Source organism: Pelophylax lessonae (genome assembly GCF_965119305.1).
Source record: "Pelophylax lessonae genome assembly, chromosome: 12".
NCBI lineage: Eukaryota > Metazoa > Chordata > Amphibia > Anura > Ranidae > Pelophylax > Pelophylax lessonae.
The window spans coordinates 87,663,980-87,686,678 of record NC_138779.1 but is presented as its reverse complement, the minus strand read 5'-3'; the positions used below and the strand labels follow the sequence as shown (position 1 = coordinate 87,686,678).

General features: G+C 44.9%; 1 protein-coding gene across 1 annotated transcript in view; it reads left to right on the top strand.

Moving 5' to 3' along the window:
- PUSL1 (pseudouridine synthase like 1) overlaps nucleotides 1-19,073 on the top strand; it is a 159,098-nt gene extending 140,025 nt beyond the window's left edge. The window contains exons 7-8 of the mRNA XM_082273557.1: nucleotides 12,313-12,475; nucleotides 18,962-19,073. Coding sequence (XP_082129683.1) covers nucleotides 12,313-12,475; nucleotides 18,962-18,990 — 192 coding nt within the window. The 3' untranslated portion in view covers nucleotides 18,991-19,073. The remainder of the gene's footprint in view (nucleotides 1-12,312; nucleotides 12,476-18,961) is intronic.
- Nucleotides 19,074-22,699: the final 3,626 nt, after the last annotated feature.

Sequence of the window (22,699 nt, the reverse complement as noted above, 5' to 3'; positions counted from 1 at the left end):
TCCCGGATGTGGACCTGTTCGCGTCTCGTCTGAACAACAAGGTGAAAAGGTTCGTGGCAAGAACGCGCGATCCTCGGGCAGACGCGTCAGACGCGTTGGTAGCCCGTGGCATCAGTATCGGCTACTCTATGCGTTCCCGCCGATTCAATTGCTGCCCAGGTTCCTTCGCAGGTTGTACTCAGAACCACACACAGTGATTCTTGTGGCACCGGACTGGCCTCGCCGGCCCTGGTACGCGGACCTCGTGAACCTTACGGTCGACGCTCCTTGGCGTCTGCCTCTTCGAGAAGATCTCCTGTCTCAAGGGCCGATATTCCATCCTGCTTTACAGTCGCTGGCTTTGACGGCCTGGCTGTTGAGACTGAGGTCCTGAAAGATAGGGGTCTTTCTCCGGAGGTCATACACACTTTGATTAACGCGAGGAAGTCTTCCTCGGGGAAGGTATATCACCGTGTTTGGAAGGCCTATTTTGCCTGGTGTGAGTCCAGGGGGTTTTCACCTCGCACATACTCTGTGTCTAGGGTGTTGTCCTTCCTTCAGACGGGTGTCGACCAGCGTCTGGCGCTGGCTACAGTCAAGGGTCAGGTATCTGGGCTGGCCGTTCTCTTTCAACGTCCTGTGGCGTCTAACTCTTTGGTTAGTACCTTTGTTCAAGGGGTGCGACATCTGGTCCCTCCTAGGAGGGATCCTTTACCCCCTTGGGACTTGAATCTTGTTCTGTCCGTGCTACAACATGCTCCCTTTGAACGGATCAGGAAGATCTCGTTGCCCATGTTGTCCAAAAAAGTCGCTTTTTTGGTGGCGATCACTTCGGCTCGTAGGGTTTCGGAGCTGGCAGCTTTGTCCTGCAAGTCTCCGTATCTGGTCATTCATCTGGATAAGGTGGTCTTGCGACCTAACCCTTCTTTTCTTCCGAAGAGAGTTTCGGAGTTTCACATCAATGAGGACAATGTCCTGCCTTCGCTCTGCGCGAAGCCCACACATCCGAAGGAGGTGGAGCTGCATTCCTTGGATGTTGTTCGGGCGATTAGGGTTTACCTGAAATCGACTGAATCTTTCCGCAAGTCGGATTCCTTGTTTGTCCTTCCTGAGGGACCTCGGAAGGGCATGGCTGCGTTGGCCTCTACCATCGCCAAATGGATCAGACAGACTGTTGAACAGGCCTATGCTTTGAAGGGGAAGGTTCCCCCTGTGCCTGTGAAGGCGCACTCTACGAGATCGCTGAGTACGTCTTGGGCCTGTCGGCATGGGGCTTCTGTGGCCCAGGTGTGTAAGGCGGCGACTTGGTCGACCGTGCACACTTTCACAAAATTCTACAGAGTGGATGTTCAGGCATCGGCAGATGCTTCCTTTGGCCGCAAGGTTCTTAGTGCGGCAGTTCCTTAGAGCTCTTTGTATGGGCTCCTTGGCTGTTTGGGATACATGTTGTTATCCCTAGGTTATTTGTTTTTCCTGGGTCATTGCTTCTGTTGAGCAAGTTTTTTTCTACTGTGCCCAGCTGGTTTCCTTCCTTTGGTAAGGTTCCTTTCTCTGATGTGGAGACTGCGTTGCCTTTAGGCGCGGCTGCGTTTCCCACCCCTCATGTTTGCACTGCTTTGGGATGTCCCCATTGTGACGAATATGAAGATGGCGGCGACTGTCGGAGGACGTAAGAGAAAACTGAATTTTTGTAAAATCTTACCTGTAAAATTCCTTTCTCTGAGTCCTCCGACAGTCGCCGCCCCCGCCCCTCTTCTGGGGTTTGGTTGTATACTCTACTGCTATTCCACTGAAACTGAAGTATGGATACAGGAAGTAGGAGGGTATTGACTGAGGGGACCACCCCCTGTGGGTGGGATATGTTAAAAGCCTTTATATTGACATATTCTGTTGCCTAGCTACTCCTTCGGAGCAAAGTCTAATACCCCCATTGTGACGATTATGAAGATGGTGGCGACTGTCGGAGGACTCAGAGAAAGGAATTTTACAGGTAAGATTTTACAAAAATTCCGTTTTTTTTACTTGGTATAAGAAGGAAAGCCTGCCATTATTATGTCTCAGATCTAAAAATAGAATGACCTTGTCTTTTGACTAATGTAATAAAGGCAAAATGCTATTGAATGTCTTGTGGTCCTGCTACCCTGCAGGAAACCAGCTTCACCACGGAGCTTTCAATTCAGTATTGTTTAGCTCCAATGGTTATCTGCAAGACAGGGATCTTTCATCCACTGGATGACTCTTCATTCTGCTCATGCCTCCAAAACATATGTAGTATGAAGCGTATGAAGATTCCCTACCTTTCCTGTCTTTTCAGACTTTCCAGGTGGAGGACTTCTGGCTGGAGGTAAACACTCCATTGCAGGTGTGGCTTGGTGCCTGGGTTTGTGAAAGCTGCCTAAATGGTGCAATTGAGGGTCCTCGTGGGTGGTAGTGTGGTTCCCCCTCTCCGATATGTGTCTGGTGGGGTTCAGTTTTTCCAGTGAGCATTGATTCCCTGTCTACCCTGCAGTAAAATGGCCACAGCAGAACTTCCAGCTGCAATTATATCACTTCCAATGGAATGTAATTGCTTTTTCATGGCAACTGGACGCTGGGGTTGTGAAGTCCCAGCGGGTCAATGAATACATCCATTAGGCAGTAGCAGAGAGCCTTAAAGAGGTCTCAACAAAGACATTTACCTCAAAGGAGCCAAGTGCCTTAACAGAGACCCAAAATGTTTCACCTTCCCTGGAGCATGTGCAGAAACAGGCGATCCTCTGGAAACGGAAGCCATCTCAACCTTCATGTAAAATAAGGAAATTATAAGAAGGTGCTGCATAACTTTCCCATTTTGTATAGGATTAGGGAATTAATGGAGGAAGAATTTTCTAGCCCTGACAAAAAGAAAATCCTCCAGATAAGGACCTCAAAGCTCTACCCTTTCCATTCTGAGGTCTCAGACATATGGAACAATGCACCAAAGGTGGACACATCTCTTCAGAGGCTGGCGCGACATGTGACATAACCTCTTGATGATTCAGTGGCATTCCAAGATTTGATGGACGGGGATTGGAGGCAAAACCGAAAAAAGTTTACCTCATGGGAGGGGCAGCTTTAAGCCTAAAGGAGTCTGAATGTTGGTAGCCAGAATTATGAGGGTTTTGGTGTTGGCAGGAGAGGAGATGGAGAGTAAGCAAGATTTTTTTTTTTTTTTTTTAAATGGCAGGGCTGACGTCGCCAGTGGTGGACTTCATTTGGTTGTCAGGCAGAGTAGTGATGGCGCATTCTGTGGTGGCCAAGAGAGCTCTGTCGCTTAAACATTGGACTGAAGGGAATGTGCTCAGTTCCTTATGTTTGAAAAGTCTTATTTAGCAAGACTTCAGAAGAAGGCCATCCCTTGAGTAATGGGCGGAAAATCACGACTGATCCTGCTACAGTGGAAAAAGAGACAGCAGCTTTTTCGTTCCATGGTTTAGGTCAAGAGAACGCTCCTGAGACTGAAGAGATTACCAACCTGGAATATCTGTGGCTGCCCTGGTGAGTTTCCTCAGCCTGCAAGCATGGTTCAAAAGCCCAAGTCTTCCCAGGGCTCTAAAGCTGTGTACATGTCCTTCTAAAGGTCAGCCCACCCAGATTCCACAAATAGGAGAAAGATTGTCTCTCTTCTCTTGAGTTTGGGCAGATTCAGGACCCTTGAGTTGTGTCTGTAGGAAGAAGCGGGTACCGGCTAGAGTGAGAGCACCATCCTCCAAGGAAACCATTTTGTAAGAACTCACCTTCCCTGTGAGGAAGTAGCGGCTTTCATTGGAGGCCTGCTTTTGAGGTCTGTTGGATGCAGGAGTGACAGTCCAGGTACCCGAAGACCAGAATGGTGAATGGGGCTAATCTCCTATATTTTTGGTGAAGAAGGCTTTGGGGAAATTCTGGCCAGTGCTGGATCTAAAATATTTGAACCCGTTCCTCAAGCCAGCAAGATTTCAGATGGAATCGCTTCTGACTCTTATATCAGTGGTCCAGCCATTGGACTAGACGCTGTCCACAGACTTGTCAGATGCATATCTCCATGTCCCTATTCATGTGGTTCAGGAAGCTCAGTACCAGTTAGTGTGTCTCCCCTTTGGCCTCAGTTCAGCCCCCCCGGACGTTCTCTGAATTCCTTCTGGTGGCAGTCGCTCCCCTCTGCTTGGAGAACTTAAGGATTGTCTATTATCTGGATGATGTCCTGCTTCTGGCAGAATCGAAGAAAGTTTTGTTGACTCATCAGGCAAGAACTTCAGAGATTTGGTTGGGGAATACAATTCAACAAAAGCCAGTTAGCCCCTTCTCAGAGGTTGGAATATCTCAGCGTAACATTCAACACAGTAGAGGGGAATGTGTTCCTTCCTCAGAGGAAGATATCCCTTTTGATCTCAACTATTCGAGCTCTGAAGACAACTCATTCACTGCCAGCAAAATATTGTATCGGGGTCTTGGGGGTTGTTGAACGCAGCAATCCCCACAGTAGCCTGGGCTCAATGGCATCAGACACCTCCAGTTTGCTTTCCTCCAGCAGTGGAAAAAGAGGTCTGTGTGCCAGCAGATAGTCTTTCCCCGATTTGACAGGCAGGCTTTGACTTGGTGGATAGACAAAACCAGACAACCTTAATCAAGGGCTGCCGCTTTCAATCACAGGAGTGAGCAGACTTGCAGTTGTGCTCAAAAGTTTGCAAACCCTTGGGAGATTGGAAATATACTGTACAGTATGTACCATTTTTTTTAAAAAACATAAGTGAGCAGGCAAAACACATTTCTTTTATTTATGGGGTTAATATTTAACTGTAGGTCATAACAGAATGGCACAATCATAAAGCAAAACATGGCAACAAGTAAACAAATACAATTACCCCTGTTCAAAAGTCTGCACACTCTTAGTTCTTAATATTGTGTATTGCCCCCTTTAGCATCAATGAGAGCATGCAGCCTTTTGTAATAGTTGTCTATGAGGCCCCAAATTCTTGTAGGTGGTATAGCTGCCCATTCATTGTGGCAAAATGCTTCCAGGTCATGCAAAGTCTCTGGTCGTCTTGCATGAACCACACGTTTGAGATCTTCCCATAAGTCAATGATATTTAGGTCAAGAGAATGTAATAGCCACTCCAGGGCCTTCACCTTTTTTGCTGTAACCACTGGAGGGTCAACTTGGCCTTGTGCTTAGAGTTACTGTTGTACTGGAAGATCCAAGAGTGTCCCATGCGCAGCTTTCCTGCAGAAGAATGCAAATTGTCTGCTAGTATTTTCTGATAACCTGCTGCATTCATCTTGCCATCAATTTTCACAAGATTTCCTATGCCTTTAGAGCTTACACCCCCCCCAGAACATCTGTGAGCCACCACCGTGCTTCACAGTGGGCATGGTATTTTTGGGTCTTGTTGACCCCTCTCCAAACATAACGCTTATGGTTGTAACCATAAAGCTCTATTTTGGTCTCGTCACTTAGTGCCAGAAGCTGTGAGGCATGTCAAGGTGTTGTCGGGCATATTGTAATCGGGCTTTGGCGCAGTAAAGGCTTTTTTTGGCAAATAGACCATGCAGCTCATTTTTGTTCAAGTATTGTTGTATTGTGCTCCTTGAAACAACCACACCGTCTTTTTCCATAGCAGTCTGTATTTCCCTTGAGGTTACCTGTGGGTTTTTCCTTGTATCCCAAACAATTTGTTTGCCAGTTGTGGCTTTCTTGGTCTACCTGACCTTGGCTTCGTATCAAGAGATACTCAAATTTTCTACTTCTTAATAAGTGATTGAACAGTACTGACTGGCATATTCAAGGCTTTGGATATCTTTTTAAAACCTTTCCCATCTTTATAAAGTTCCATTACCTTGTTATGCAGGTCTTTTGACAGTTCTTTTCTGCTCCCCATAGCTCAGTATCTATCCTGCTCAGTGCATCCGCGTGAGCGCTAAAAAACTTGACTATTTATACACAGACACTAATTACAATTTAAAAAACCATAAATGTTGGAAATTAACCTTTAATTGCCATTTTAACTTGTGTGTGTGTCTCCTTGTGTGTCTGTACCAAGGCTAAACAAAAGCTACAGTGGGTACGGAAAGTATTCAGACCCCCTTAAATTTTTCACTCTTTGTTATATTGCAGCCATTTGCTAAAATCATTTAAGTTCATTCTTCTTCCTCATGAATGTACACATAGCACCCCATACTGACAGAAAAACACAGAATTATTGACATTGTTGCAGATTTATTAAAAAAGAAAAACTGAAATATCACATGGTCCTAAGTATTCAGACCCTTTGCTCAGTATTTAGTAGAAGCCCCCTTTTGATCTAATACAGCCAGGAGTCTTTTTGGGAAAGATGCAACAAGTCTTTCACACCTGGATTTGGGGATCCTCTGCCATTCCTCCTTGCAGATCCTCTCCAGTTCTGTCAGGTTGGATGGTAAACATTGGTGGACAGCCATTTTTAGGTCTCTCCAGAGATGCTCAATTGGGTTTAAGTCAGGGCTCTGGCTGGGCCATTCAAGAACAGTCACGGAGTTGTTGTGAAGCCACTCCTTCGTTATTTTAGCTGTGTGCTTAGGGTCATTGTCTTGTTGGAAGGTAAACCTTTGGCCCAGTCTGAGGTCCAGAGCACTCTGGAGAAGGTTTTTGTCCAGGATATCCCTGTACTTGGCCGCATTCATCTTTCCCTCGATTGCAACCAGTCGTCCTGTCCCTGCAGCTGAAAAACACCCCCACAGCATGATGCTGCCACCACCATGCTTCACTGTTGGGACTGTATTGGACAGGTGATGAGCAGTGCCTGGTTTTCTCCACACATACCGCTTAGAATTAAGGCCAAAAAGTTCTATTTTGGTCTCATCAGACCAGAGAATCTTATTTCTAACCATCTTGGAGTCCTTCAGGTGTTTTTTTTTAGCAAACTCCATGCGGGCTTTCATGTGTCTTACACTGAGGAGAGGCTTCCGTCGGGCCACTCTGCCATAAAGCCCCGACTGGTGGAGGGCTGCAGTGATGGTTGACTTTCTACAACTTTCTCCCATCTCCTGACTGCATCTCTGAAGCTCAGCCACAGTGATCTTTGGGTTCTTCTTTTCCTCTCTCACCAAGGCTCTTCTCCCCCGATATCTCAGTTTGGCCGGACGGCCAGCTCTAGGAAGGGTTCTGGTCGTCCCAAACGTCTTCCATTTGAGGATTATGGAGGCCACTGTGCTCTTAGGAACCTTAAGTGCAGCAGAAATCTTTTTGTAACCTTGGCCAGATCTGTGCCTTGCCACAATTCTGTCTCTGAGCTCTTCAGGCAGTTCCTTTGACCTCATGATTCTCATTTGCTCTGACATGCATTGTGATCTGGAAGGTCTTATATAGACAGGTGTGTGGCTTTCCTAATCAAGTCCAATCAGTATAATCAAACACAGCTGGACTCAAATGAAGGTGTAGAACCATCTCAAGGATGATCAGAAGAAATGGAAAGCACCTGAGTTAAATATATGAGTGTCACAGCAAAGGGTCTGAATACTTAGGACCATGTGATATTTCAGTTTTTCTTTTTTAATAAATCTGCAACAATGTCAACAATTCTGTGTTTTTCTGTCAGTATGGGGTGCTATGTGTACATTCACGAGGAAGAAGAATGAACTTAAATGATTTTAGGAAATGGCTGCAATATAACAAAGAGTGAAAAATTTAAGGGGGTCTGAATACTTTCCGTACCCACTGTATGTGGGTGATTTCTGTTATTATGATTTTAAAAAGGAACCAAACAACGATGTGATAATAAAGAGCTATGATCACTATCCTTAAATAATGGCATTATCAGTCAAATTTTGATATCAATACCAAAATGTCATGATTTTTTCCAGGGTATGCAAACTTTTGAGCACAAATGTACTTCTGACATGAGCCTAAGAGGTTAGTGAGTGCAGAATCCGGTTGTCCAAAGATGGGGAGCAGTTCCTTATTCATCGTCTGGAATTGATGGTGTCACAGAAGGCATTATTAGCCTCTGCGCCACTGCTCAACGGCCGTAATGTAAGGATACAGCTGTCCCAAGGTCGCTTCACCTTTTTATCTGAATTGGAAGTAGTGCTGCCTTTGTTGTCTTAGTTTAAGGGCAGAAAGATTGGTCTAGAGTGGCAGTGTTTCAGGTAATTGGCACAGATCTGCAGAGAACAAGAGGGTTCAGATTAGAGGCTATCTTGTTCATTTAGCCAGCAGGTCCTGAAAAAAGGGTCAATCAGCCCCGTCTAGAATTCTTTCCTCTTGGATAGTCTAGACCACCAGGCGGGCTTATGTAGCTGTAGGCCTTTCCCCACTGGAAATGTTTGTGCATATTCAACAAGGTCAACATTACCTTTGTGGGCAGGTTACACCAATGTTCTGGTGGAAGTGGTCTGTAGGGCTGCCAGCTGGAATTTCCCTAATATTTTCATCTGCCATTACCAACTGGACCTGATGTATGGGCCTTCCCATTCTTTGGGCAGTTTACTGCTCTCTCTTTGTGATCTATTAATACAGCTCTTTTTGCATTCAGACAGCTCAAATGTTATTTTATATATATATTAGGATTATGGTCTCGCCCTTCTTTTTTTTTTTTTTTTTTTTCATGCTTACTATATACTTATTGTAGGCTGTCATGATTAGCCCCAGGAATATGGAAAATTGTTTCCCATACTTACTCTAATTTTCCTTTCCTCAAGGCTTATCATGTCAGCCTAGGATTTCCCACCCTGGTGTTCTGTTGTGAGGTTATTTTGATGAGCCTCCAGGAAAGGAAAATTACAGTAAGCATGGGCAACAATTTTCCATATTCTAGGGTGACAATGCTGCTGCTCCATTGATACAGTATGGTGAGTAAGCATTGTTACCCTAGGACAGGAAGTGTGTTAGTGACCGAATCACAAGATAAAAATAAAAAATAAATCTGACGCAGCCACCACATCTAAGGACAGTTGAACTGTTATATATTACAGTTTTGTTCTTGGGTTTTTCGTAAACTTGAAAACATTTCTGTGTTCCCTCCTTGCACTGTACATTTAGCCGCTTCTGGTCACTATACTCATTGCTCCTGTCTGTGCTCCTTGCTGAAAATCTCACCACTTTTGTGTATATGACACACATTCATACCTCCCCGCCCGCTCATATTGCAGTATTCTGTACCTACACATAAAATAACTAGTGCTGTCACGTCAGGGATGGGCAGCATGCAAAGAAGATTTCAAGAATAGACTTCTAGGTGTGGTGGAGCAAATGACATCCTCCCATGTGTGGGGTCCAAGAGCCTATCTCTAGGCCAGAGCACTGTTGCATGTCTGAGAAAATGACGCCACCACCCCCCTTTAGCATCTGACTCCAGCCGGGGAACACTGGCAAGGTGAGTATCTGTGGGGTGGAGGGTGTTTATCTCCACCCAAAGAAAATTCAGTTTTAGGTGGACACAGTTGTGTTGAACAACCTACCAACTTCTTGTGTCTGTTCTGTTGAAAAGTCGATTGGTGAGACTTCCCCAAAGCAGTGTGTCTCTATGCTCTTCCAACAAGGCCATAATTGAAATGTCACAGCTGCTCTGGTTTTTTCTTGGGGAGGGCCCCTTCTTGTTCCAACATGACTGTGCACCAGTGCACAAAGCATGGTCCAAAAAGACATGGATGAGCGAATTCGGGGTGGAAGAACTTGACTGGCCGGCACAGAGTCTTGAGCTCAACCAAACAGAACACCTTTGGGATGAATTAGAGTGGAGACTACCAGTCAGGCCTTCTCTCCAACATCAGTGTCTGACCTCACAAATGCGCTTCTGGCAGAATGGTCAAACATTTCCATAGACACACTACTAAATCTTGTGAACAGCCTTCTCAGAAGAGTTGAAACTGTTAAAGCTGCAAAGGGTGGGCCAACTCGATATTGAACCCTACGGACTAAGACTGGGATGCCATTAAAGTTCATGTGCCTGTACAGGCAGGCGTCCCAATACTTTTAGTAATATAGTGTATATTTCTCATACATTGAGGAATACAGGAAGTCTTAAACCTTTGTGTATGCTGCCATCTAAAGGAGGACTGGACACTGGTAAACAAAAAGCCAGGCTCAGGATAACCCCTGCTATTACCACCCTGCCTTAGTTTCTTGATATTGTCCTAAGAGGAACCTGTGTTTTTTTTTTTTTTTCTAGCAATCTTTTATTTTCTTTTTTTTGCTTTTGTCTAGGCTCTTCTCTACACCACAGCTGGAGAATCCCCTCCTCATTTGCAGCTATCTTATGTGATCCTCCATTCAACCATACAACATACAGCTTACAGACCCAGCTGGACTGGAAGTTGTGGGCTGAGCCTGGAAGTGATATTCAGTCACTGGGTTCTGAGTGCAACACTTTCCACACTGTGTTCTAATTAAGTTAGCAGCACAGCACTTTCCAGGTGTGGAGACAATGGCATTGTCTCTGCACTTGCCCTGTTTCTGTGAACTCAGTGAATAGGCCAGTTGGATTGAACTCCAGGAGCTCCCTTGTTTTTATTGGTCACCGAGTTCTATTCCCCAGCTTCCTCCAGTTTTGCCATGAAAGGGGTTAACACTGTGGGACAGTGACCTTTATATTAATAAAGGTCTATAAGCGCATTATAGACCTTTAGTAATATAAAGGTCACTGGATCGATGGGGAGTGTAAATTTAACATGGAGTTTGGTGATATGTGGTGGCACAGTTGCAAGATTTTTTAAGAGCACATTAAGGGCTCAATACGCATGGTGGAGGTTTTCATCGGTGTCTACAAACTTTTTATTATCACTGTATACAAAAGGACATTATGTTTCATTTTCATTGGTTTAATACATATGAGTGATAGCGCTTTACCTCTTTTTTTTCCCCTTTATTATTTTGGAGTGACACACAGGTGACAGCTTCAGGCTTTTATATATTTACATTTTATTTATAATTTGCGCAAGTGCCTTTAATTATGCCATACTGTGGGACAGAGCGCTCATGGCATTATGCAGGATAGAGTATCACTCGCATGATCCATGCTCTCTTTAACTGCCATACAGCATAAAGGAAACATCTCTCTGCAACTTTCCTGTAATAAGCCATGTGGAATTGTGATCTTCAATTCATTCCAGCTGCCTGCCTATGATGTTTTTGGTTAGCTCTGGCCATCTGACCCACCAGTTGCAGAGCCTCACCTGTTACAGCTGTCCAAGTTTCATGAGTACATGGAGCCCTGCCTTTTCTCCTGAGCCATGATGAGAATGCTCCCAGCAGGCTCTACTAATAGGTTGGGGGCTGCTTGTGCCTACGGATAGTGCCAACATCTGCAGCCTAATGTCATGCTGTCTTCTACTGCAAGCAGATCTCTATCAGGCCTTCTCATGCCTAGGTGCTATAGCCCCAATCTCAGCAGAACAGTTTCAGGGGTTTCATTTATTCACTTTTCCAAAATGGAAAGGAGGCATTTGCCCCATCTTGGGGCTCAAAGCCTTGAATATGTACATTTATGCCTGCCTTTCCAGTTTAACAACACTTTCAGGGTTTTGCTGTAGGGCCACTGCACTACCAGTTCATGTCCTTGGGTTCTAACCAAGGTGCTGGATCCAGTGTTGGCTCTGTTGCACTTTTGGGGTATCCCCATTGTAGAGTACTTGGACAACCTATTGTTCAGGGAACAGTCAGCAAGAGCTCTGAAGAACAACATATCTCTGACTGTCAGATTTTACAGAGGTTTAGGTGGATCCTGAACCCTTTATAAATCAGAGCTAAAACCAATAGATCACTTGGAGTATCTGGGTCTGCTCCTGGACAAATCTCAAGAGAAACATCCGACTCTCCAATCTCAGTTTTCAGTGCTTCAATCCAGAAGCTGTCTGGCTGTCCACTTCTGCATGTGGGTCTATGGGAAGATACAGTAGTAGCCTCCTTCTGCCTCAGTTCCCTTTTTGTCCAATTTACTCCTGACCTCTAAAACACAATCTTTTATCATTGAGGGGAAAATTGTCTGTCTCTGGACAGTCTGTGGAATCCAGAACACCTTTCCCCTTTGTTATGAGGAATAGGAGTTTGGGGAGGTACCCGCTGCCCTGTAGTCCTGTTCTAAGGCAATATGTGGCTCCTCCATAGATCCAGTAGTGTGAGTGAGTGTTGTCGCACCAGGACAAGAAATGTGTTACTAGCAAGATCACTGGGAAAACATCAGAATAAAAGTGACTGAAAAAAAAAAAAACGAATGCAGACACAACATCTAAGGACTGATGAACTACAATATATTAGATTTTTTTTCTTGGGCTCTGATACACTTTAAATGCATGTTTTTTTGTTGTAAATTCAGTTATTGCGTTTCTTTGTTAAAAAGCAGAAAGCCGATTCCTTTTTTTCAGGTGCGAAGAATGACTAGTGCTTTAGTTGCAGGGGGTCTTGGCCTTCTCACACCACAACAAATTCGATTTCATTTGGAGACTGGTGAACAAATGATCTTCTCAAGAAATCTAATAGCTCCACCTGATGGATTGTTTTTAAAAGAAGTCAAATACGCAGAGACAGGTGGGTGATGTATAAAATAAGTGAGTTTTAGAATTTCCTTTTATCTTCTGGAAACTTCTCTACCCCTGACTACACTAGTTAGTAAGTCATCACTTAGGGAATAGATGTGGTGAGTTTGTTACATGCCCTATACACACCTTTAGTTTTTAATGTCACCAGAGGAAAATAAGGGGATAGAATTATGAAAAAAAGGTTGCTAAAATTATTTTAGTATACAGTATATAGTAGGGCTGTTTTTACTTCGAGTTTAGATTAAAGCCTAACTGGGGGAAACTTAAAATGATCCCTTTCAGGGGGGCTGCACCTGCACTGCGAGGATTATTTGCGCATTTAGGTCTAGGGGACTTGTTAAAGTAGTTTTTATTATCCAATCATCTGTTCCTCTGTGCTGCTAGGCTGATCCCAGTAGCATCTTCTCTTTCATGCTATAGTGGTCTAAAGTCCTTACATCATCAAGACCCATGCAAACAAAGTCCATAGCCCTGGACTGGATGTCACAACAGTCCCTCGCCACATGGGGGAGTGCCATCTTCTAGGCAAGTAAAAAATCAGGTAAGTAAAATAACTTTTAGTCTCTCCTAGATTAACCAAGTGTAGCACTTTCTCCGTAGGGCTTGCTGTATGATGACTTGTTGGGCCTCTTCTGATTACCTGCAGACAGTCACTTAGGGTACAGTTCACTCATTCATCCTTACTCCCAATTGCTCGTTGCCCAATAAACAGTCCAGGGGTGTTGGTTTTTTGTATTTATTGTGGAACTTGGATGTGAGAAGGGAATAATGGGATACTCCAACTGGAACTATTTACAGTTCATAAGGACATCTCTCACTTGGCCTCACCAGGTTACTTGTGGAAGCAGTCACACTGCTTTGACAATACAGCCACGTGAATGGAAAGGTGTATCAGCAATTTCAGCTAATATCTCGGTATATTCTCATGTAATATCTGACATGCTCCAGTCCTATTTTCATATGTGTTCAGTGCCACTTTTTATTTTATGTTTTTAAACAGTGTCATTGCAGTGTGTCTCTCCATTGCCCTGCATTTTGTCCTATTTTCACTTTCACAGGCATAAGTGCCTCAATAAAATTTACTTTTTTGCACTACTTCATTGCTTGAGTATCCTTAGTTGGTTTTCTGTGGGACGGCTCCATTCTGGACCACCCCCACAATTTTTGTTTTTTCAATTTCGTATCCTTACCCAACGGCTACTCAATGCTTCTTTCTAGCCCATAAGTTGTGCTAATATACACAATACTGTGTGGCTAGGTATATCATCTGCTCCGGCATTTCTGAGGCCCATTACGGATTACCACAAACCCCGTTTACTTCTTACGTGAATGGAAAGGGTTAGGTCTCCTTGCTCTTTCTCTAGCAACAGACTTGATGAACTACATTATTTTCAGGATTCTCTCTAGCATCCCCTTTACTGACACCCGTCCACTTCTAGCTGAAGGGATGGCCCCCCTTAGGACAGGCCCCTTTACACAAATCTGTACTCGGTATCCGGGCAATATCCCCCGGGACAATATCCCCCCGGAAAACATCCCCCTGGACATAATCCCCCCGGGACAACATCCCCTCGGATAATATTCCCCCAGGACAACATCCCCCCGGATAATATTCCCCCAGGACAACATCCCCCCAGAAAACACCCCCCTGGACATAGGCTTAGGGTTAGAGGGGCGATATTGTCTACGGGGATATTGTCCAGGGGGGATGTTGTCCAGAGGGGATATTGTCCGGGGGGATATTGTCTGGGGGAATATTGTCCTAGAATCCTGTACTCACTGTATGCAGAATCAGAACCTTTCCAGTGTATCTCTTCCAGTCCGCTGTGCAGGACCTCCGGGTTCAGTTCCTCTCTATTTTTTAGGCCCTCAGGTTGACCACCTGAGGCTGCATGGCAACTTCTACAGAGGAGGAGGCAGCCCCCCTCCTCCGGGGGGTTAGCTCTCCAGCTAAAAGCCCCCGAGCACATGTGGCATTTATACAGTATCCCAGCATGCATATATGCACTTTCCTCTGCCAATCACCAGGGCTGTACTAAATGCCTGCGCACTTATTTGTCAGGTTTCCTCCCACTGTACAATATGCCTCCCTATTGGACCAGTGTGAAACACTTCAGACAAACTGAGCTGCACCCCAGTAGACCTCACTAGCAGCTTCTGCTCTCTGGTAGGCAGAAAACAATATAGATTTACCTGGCAATCCTTCTGGTAAGCAGAAAGGATCCAAAACTATAGTCTCTTTCTCTAGCACCTTCCTCAGAGGGTGCTACACGAGTAATTAACTCTTGCCATGTTGAGGCAGCCCCATTTCAAGGGGTCATTTTCAAGCTTCTGGAGTTGGTCTTTAAAGCCAAAAATGTTTGTTTTTATATTTTTTGTCATTTTTTTATTCCTTTTCAAGAGAGTTTAAAATTTTACGTTGCACATTACTGATAGTCCCAACGGCAATGTTCATTAGGACAAATAGGTTTAATCACCCCAGTGGAGACATAGACCGCTAGAGTCATACAATTAGACACATACATTCTTCTAGGACCAGTCTGAAGCCAGTTAACCTACCAGTATGTTGTTGGGTTGAGGGAAAAAAAAAACAGCACACATGGGGAGAACATAGAAACTCCATTCCGCTAGGGTCCTTGGTGAGATTCAAGACTAGTGTGATGCATTGCTGTGCAGATCACATGCGATGTCTGTGCGATGCGATATCAGTCATACAAACTATTGTTGAAATCGCATTACATTCGCACCAAAATGGTGCAGGACCCTTTTTTTGGTCCGCACTGGAATCGGATTTCATGGGTGTTCACACCTTTGCGATCCAGTTCCTGCATCATTTCACAGTTCGCACTGTGATCTGCGAACCTATCTGGGAGTGTCATTAACTTTACATTGACACCCCCAGCAGTTTGCAGCTCTCAGTGTGAACCACTGTGCAATTCTGATGTGGGAACCGGCACTGAATCGCAGGGTTTCCCCACATCGCACCAGTGTGAGCCAGGACTCAAACCAAGGACCACACTGCAAGACAACAGTGCTAACCACATTGTCCCTGTGCCTGATTTATATAAACTGGCAGAAAGTGCAAAGCAACCAGTCACAATCCATCATTATTTTTTTTTAGCCATACCAGACATCTAAAAGAAGAACTTCCCATTTTGCTTGTGTCTCTCATGGACCTTCAACTCTTTCTTTTTTACTTCTAGGACAGGTGACACAGGACCGTTAAACGATCATGAAAATACAAAGCTATTGTAGCAGAATCCCTAAGTTTCCCATTGCGGAAAGAGAAAGCTAGTACAGAATGTAACTCTATGACACGCAAAGCACAGAATCCCGCCTTGTGTTAGGTCCTTCACAAAATGAAGCCTGTTTCAGTGACAAAGGAAGGGAAAGCTACTTATGGTAATTTCCTATGAATCTGGCAGCATTTCAGAGAGCGCTCTCATTTTATCTTCTTACTTATTAGTGACAGTAAGGAAGAGAACAGTGAAAGGAGCTGCCTGAAGGACACAATGCCTGCTCTGTTGTATTGTGTCTACAGATTTTAGCTCCAAGTCCACATTTTATGTCCCTCCCCATCCAAGCTGTACAAACGCACAGCTGCTGAAATAATGGAGACACCACAGTAGTCATTATACGCCCGGGATGTTTAGTTCTCCTAAATAATGCCTTAATTGCACCACTTAGAGGAATCAAATACCTAAAAATAACATTTTGAAAAATATTTTGTCAGGTAAATACAGTATGAAAGGACATTATTATTTTATATTTTTTTTCTTTCTTTTTTTTTAGAGCTTTAGGCCTCAATACTGGCCAGCTCAGGAAAACATTCATTTAAAAAAAGCCAGGATCCTTTCCTAAATGTTAAATGTATACAATATTACTGGATACTAACATTTATAGGTAAAAATGATCCAGGGAATATCAGATTGCCTCCTGGGGGAATCAGGATGGATTATTTTCCCCTGCTGGAGCAAACTGGATCATGCTTTGCTGGGTTTTTTTGTCTTTTTCTGAATCAACTGTAGGTATAGGATTGTATGATTTTTTTTTCCCTTTTATTGGTTGAACTAGATGGGGTTTTTTTCAACCAGACTAACTATATGTAACTATATGATACTTAAGCATACCTAGTCGTCTGCAGGCTGTTCCATTTATGTCAGTTGGCATGCAGTTGCTGCACAGACATGCTGCTTCCAATTTGGCATCTGTGTGGGTGCAGGTGTGTGTCCCCCGAACTCATACTGTCTGCATTTAGGGATACACACCCACATGGATGTCAAATTGGGAGCAGCAGCTGTGTCTGTGCAGCCAATTAACTTGAATGGGGCTTTCACGTGTAGTACACATAAGGCCTGTGTGAACAAGGCCTTAGGTTTTTTAGTTACTACTGTGCGGGGAAAAAAAAAAACTTTATCGTTCATTGACGGACGCAGTCTTTGATGAATATCAGTAGGGTTATACTGCCCTTACAGGAGTTCTGGCTATGCCTATGGGCAGTCCCAGGGGGTATACCCTCTCACTCCTGCATAGGATATCAGTTTTAATCTGCCTAGTTAGGAGTAAGGACCTAGTTCCTTGCTGGGATCTCTGGCCCTGGCAAAGTTTTTTTCTAGATCATTCTTTTTTGTTAGCTTTTTCTCCGGATTTTTTTCCTGTGAGATCTACAAGCAACTATGCCGGATCTGGGCAATGGGCTAGATGTATAGATCCAGTGGTCACCCCAGCCGGCCAGCGAGCGCTCGCAGACCTTAGCTCCACGCTGTGTCGACCGGGACATAGTCCCACTGGACGTTAAATGTTTCGCCAGGTCGTATACGGCTGGTTCTAGGCCCAAGTCGCAGCGGTCCTTTTTGGCCGACAGCCCCCCACTTCGGCAGAGAGGGGTTCTGTCAGGAGATGGCGCCCACCTGTTCCAGTATGGTGGGTAAATGTTCCCCCTTCTTCCCCTGGCGGACTTTGGGGTGGTTGCAGGCCCCTCCTTGGGACTGTCAGACCCTCGAATTCCCGGGTTTCCCTCTGTCTTGTCACGCACCCCCTCTTCTACCTGCCCCCCACCTCACACTGGGGGCTATTGTGCCTTCTCCCGGGGAGCTGGGACCACACTCCGGGCCGGATGTGGGGGCGGGGGATTGCGCCACCGGCGCCAGACGAACAATCATGCGGGGGGGGTCTATACCTGTTCCTCCAGGGCCCACCTGCCGATCCATCCGGTTTTGGAGTCTGGGGGGTCCCAACGAGGGTCCTCAGCTGCTCTGCAGGTAGGGCTATTTTCTTATAGCCTGATGTGCGTAGGAGATCGGCAGCCATCTTGGTACACCTTGCGCGGCCATTTTGCTTTGGTTCTCTCTATAGGAATCAGAATGGGAGTTCCTGGAGGTGTTTTTTTGTGGGTGGAGCCCCTCTCTATACCCAGGGCTATTTCTCAGATCCTTCCTTTTTGGATCGAGCTGCTGCTGACACGTGCTGTGCAGACGTTCTGGACCTCCTGCTGCATCTGGGTACAGTGAGTCTGGGGCTCTCTTTCTCTCTCTCTCTGCTGAGGGTCTCCAGTGAGCGTGCCTAACCTTCGGGGGGGGGGGGGGGCTGTAGCGCGGTGGGACTTTTTTCAGCCTTTGCTGACAGGTTTCCCTGGTGCAACATGGACCCTACAGACCTTGTGTCCCCACCTGACCCCCTCGGGGAAGCCGCAGGGCCCTCCGGACTCCAGCTATCTATAGATGCAATTTTGGCAGTCCTGGAAGGGTTTGTGTCCTGGGTAGAGGTGTCCTTTAAAGGGTGAGGTGCTAAGAAATGCCCTCCGCCTACCCCTGCCTCATCTGATGTCTCAGGTTCTGAGTCTGATTCAGTCACCGCAGATGCGGGTTTCCCTGCTGGTCCGCTACCTGTCTCCTCTGATAGCGAGGATGACATTTCTACCTCCACTGCCATGCAAGATAAGGCACAGGTGTACGTCCTAGTTGTTTCTGTGTGTGAGACCCTAAAAATGGAGGACGCAGCTTCTTGTCACGCAAACATTGACTGAATGGGCTAAGTTACTACGCCGTGACCTGGAGAAAGACAAGTCCCTCCTGCCTTTGCGGAGCTGTTGGACCAGCTGGTGCAGGGGCTGCAATTTGTTTGCGATGCTGCGCTGGACACTGCTCGCATATTGTCGGTTTCGGCAGTGGTCCTCCGGCGCATACTTTGGCTAAAGTGCTGGTCTGCGGATCAGACTTCAAATTAGGCCTTGACTGGTCTGCTTTTTAAGGAGATTGCCTGTTTGGAGCTACCCTGGATGACATCACCCCTGGGCCCTGGGATATGTGACACGACCCAGGAGGCTAAGGTCAGTGGGAGATTGGCTCAAGGTCATGTAATTGTGGGGAAATTGTGCTTCAAATATCTGCCATTATTTGACAGCTGAGATTGTTTACTTTTTATTTGTATTTACTCATTTTCTGTTTATAAAACTACATTTTCTTTCATCCTTTAGATCTAAAGATGGACAAGGCCCCCAGTTAAGAAAATGGACATACATATAGAAGCATGTAGGGACTTTTACCAACTGCTTACTATAACTTTGTAAAGTACAAATAAAGTTTTATATGGTGTGTAATAAATGTTATTATTTTGCAATGTCTTAGAAAAGCAAACCACATTTTTGTAAGTTAACTGCTTGACCTCTAGGCCTTTTTCTGACACTTGTTTACATGTAAAAAACAGTATTTTTTTCTAGAAAATTAGTTACGACCCCCAAACTACATTTTTTTAAAGCAAATGCCCTAGAGAATAAAATGTAGGGTTTTGCTATTTTTTGTGTTAAACGGTATTTGCGCAGTGATTTTTCAAACGCAAAACACAATACATAACCCAATGTTTTGGTAAAGTATAAAAGACGATGTTATACTGAGTAAATAGATAACAGACGTCACGTTTAAAAATAGCGCACACCTGTGCAATGGTGACAAACTTATTTGATTTAACTATCTATAGGTGATGCTTTAAAATGGAAAATTTAATACTTACCGTTTCATAATTTTCCTTTCCTGGTGCCTATCCACGGCAGCATACACATGGTTAGATGCTCCGCCCCCAATCAACCCACAGGACCAATTTAACTCTATAAAAGAAAGAGTCAGCCCCCCCCCCCCTCACGTCATTCTTGTAACTAGTCTCAAACATGAAGGATTATTAAAAGGGAGGGCGTATGCTGCCATGAATAGGCACCAAGAAAGGAAAATTACGGAAAGGTAAGTATTTAATTTTCCGTTTTCCTGGTGCCTCCATGGCAGCATATACATGGTAAATAACTCGCTCACAGGGAGGGTTGCTGCAAAAAAATCTTATTTAATTTAGATTACAAAACAGACAACTGTAGAGCCTTTTTCCCAAAGTCGCGGGAAGTGCTGGATCTAGACTATAGCGCAACATGAAGGTGGTAAAAGATGACCGGCATATAGTTTCTGGAGAGACTCGTGCCAAAGCCGCCCAAGAGGAAGTTAAGGCTACCACGGATTTACGGGCTCCCCCTGCAGCCTGACATGCTTTTTTTTTAGGCCTGAGTCGATCTTGCGATCTAGCACATCCCTGAAAGAAACTGCGTCTTCCAAAGGCAGTGTTGCATTTCTCGCTAGCCTCATGATAGAGGCGTCTACTGTCGGCATGGAGTCAAATAACTGCACATCTGATTCTGATAGGGGATAAAGCTTGCGGTCTCTTCTTTTATTTCTTCCATAAGTGGAAAAGTTGAGGATTTTTTCTTCAAATGTGGGAAGCATTTCCTAGATTTGGCTGGGAGTTTCGGTGCCTCCTCCCATTGAATCACATCCTTTACTGCAACTATAAAAGGGTCGATTAAGCTAAAATCGAAAGAAGAACAGCTTTCTTCTGCTGTATCCTTGTCCTCCTCAGAGCTAGAACGTGCGTCTGCCTGCAGAGAATGTAGCATGGCTTCAGTGTCCACCGAGGCTTTACTTACAGAGGGAGTAATTAAATCATGCGATGAGGCTAATTCCTGAATTGAATTCTCAATCTTTTCACAGTGTCCATAGACTCTTGTTTCTCCTTCTCCTCGTCCCCTGCCGCTTCTAGGAAACATATCTTACAGAAGAAATTCCCGGAAGGGCCTGATTTCCACAGACCCAGCAAGCCTTGTCTCTAGGGAGGTTGAATATAAGCGGAGGAGTAGCCCTCCTAGATGTGTGCCGAGGCGATTTTCGGCTATGAGAAGCGTGAACGGAGGGCGAACGCTCTCAAGTGCGTCCTGCACTACCATGGCCTATGGATCTTCTATCCAATGAGTCTCTGTGGGACAATCGTTGGTGCGGGCTGAAATGAAACATAAAAGTTTTGGTGTTTCATACAATATGCCCAAATGCTCTGGCTGAATATCTAAAAGAAAAAAAAGGGGAATCTTTTTTTCATTGGAGGGGGGGAGGAAGGGAGAAACAAGAAGAAAAACAAAAAATAAATCAACATCTGTACACATACACACATATGTACAGTGGGTACGGAAAGTATTCAGACCTCCTTAAATTTTTCACTCTTTGTTATATTGCAGCCATTTGCTAAAATCATTTAAGTTCATTCTTCTTCCTCATGAATGTACACATAGCACCCCATACTGACAGAAAAACACAGAATTGTTGACATTGTTGCAGATTTATTAAAAAAGAAAAACTGAAATATCACATGGTCCTAAGTATTCAGACCCTTTGCTCAGTATTTAGTAGAAGCCCCCTTTTGATCAAATACAGCCAGGAGTCTTTTTGGGAAAGATGCAACAAGTCTTTCACACCTGGATTTGGGGATCCTCTGCCATTCCTCCTTGCAGATCCTCTCCAGTTCTGTAAGGTTGGATGGTAAACGTTGGTGGACAGCCATTTTTAGGTCTCTCCAGAGATGCTCAATTGGGTTTAAGTCAGGGCTCTGGCTGGGCCATTCAAGAACAGTCACGGAGTTGTTGTGAAGCCACTCCTTCGTTATTTTAGCTGTGTGCTTAGGGTCATTTTCTTGTTGGAAGGTAAATCTTCGGCCCAGTCTGAGGTCCAGAGCACTCTGGAGAAGGTTTTTGTCCAGGATATCCCTGTACTTGGCCGCATTCATCTTTCCCTCAATTACAACCAGTCGTCCTGTCCCTGCAGCTGAAAAACACCCCCACAGCATGATGCTGCCACCACCATGCTTCACTGTTGGGACTGTATTGGACAGGTGATGAGCAGTGCCTGGTTTTCTCCACACATACCGCTTAGAATTAAGGCCAAAAAGTTCTATTTTGGTCTCATCAGACCAGAGAATCTTATTTCTCACCATCTTGGAGTCCTTCAGGTGTTTTTTAGCAAACTCCATGCCGGCTTTCATGTGTCTTACACTGAGGAGAGGCTTCCGTCGGGCCACTCTGCCATAAAGCCCCGACTGGTGGAGGGCTGCAGTGATGGTTGACTTTCTACAACTTTCTCCCATCTCCTGACTGCATCTCTGGAGCTCAGCCACAGTGATCTTTGGGTTCTTCTTTACCTCTCTCACCAAGGCTCTTCTCCCCCGATAGCTCAGTTTGGCCGGACGGCCAGCTCTAGGAAGGGTTCTGGTTGTCCCAAACGTCTTCCATTTGAGGATTATGGAGGCCACTGTGCTCTTAGGAACCTTAAGTGCAGCAGAAATCTTTTTGTAACCTTGGCCAGATCTGTGCCTTGCCACAATTCTGTCTCTGAGCTCTTCAGGCAGTTCCTTTGACCTCATGATTCTCATTTGCTCTGACATGCATTGTGATCTGGAAGGTCTTATATAGACAGGTGTGTGGCTTTCCTAATCAAGTCCAATCAGTATAATCAAACACAGCTGGACTCAAATGAAGGTGTAGAACCATCTCAAGGATGATCAGAAGAAATGGAAAGCACCTGAGTTAAATATATGAGTGTCACAGCAAAGGGTCTGAATACTTAGGACCATGTGATATTTCAGTTTTTCTTTTTTAATAAATCTGCAACAATGTCAACAATTCTGTGTTTTTCTGTCAGTATGGGGTGCTATGTGTACATTCATGAGGAAGAAGAATGAACTTAAATGATTTTAGCAAATGGCTGCAATATAACAAAGAGTGAAAAATTTAAGGGGGTCTGAATACTTTCCGTACCCACTGTATCCCCGGAGAGGAGAAGACAAGAAGAGCCGGATGAAGATTTTTAATAAACTTTCCAAAACGTCTCCTGTCTTTATTTCCATACACTGCCTT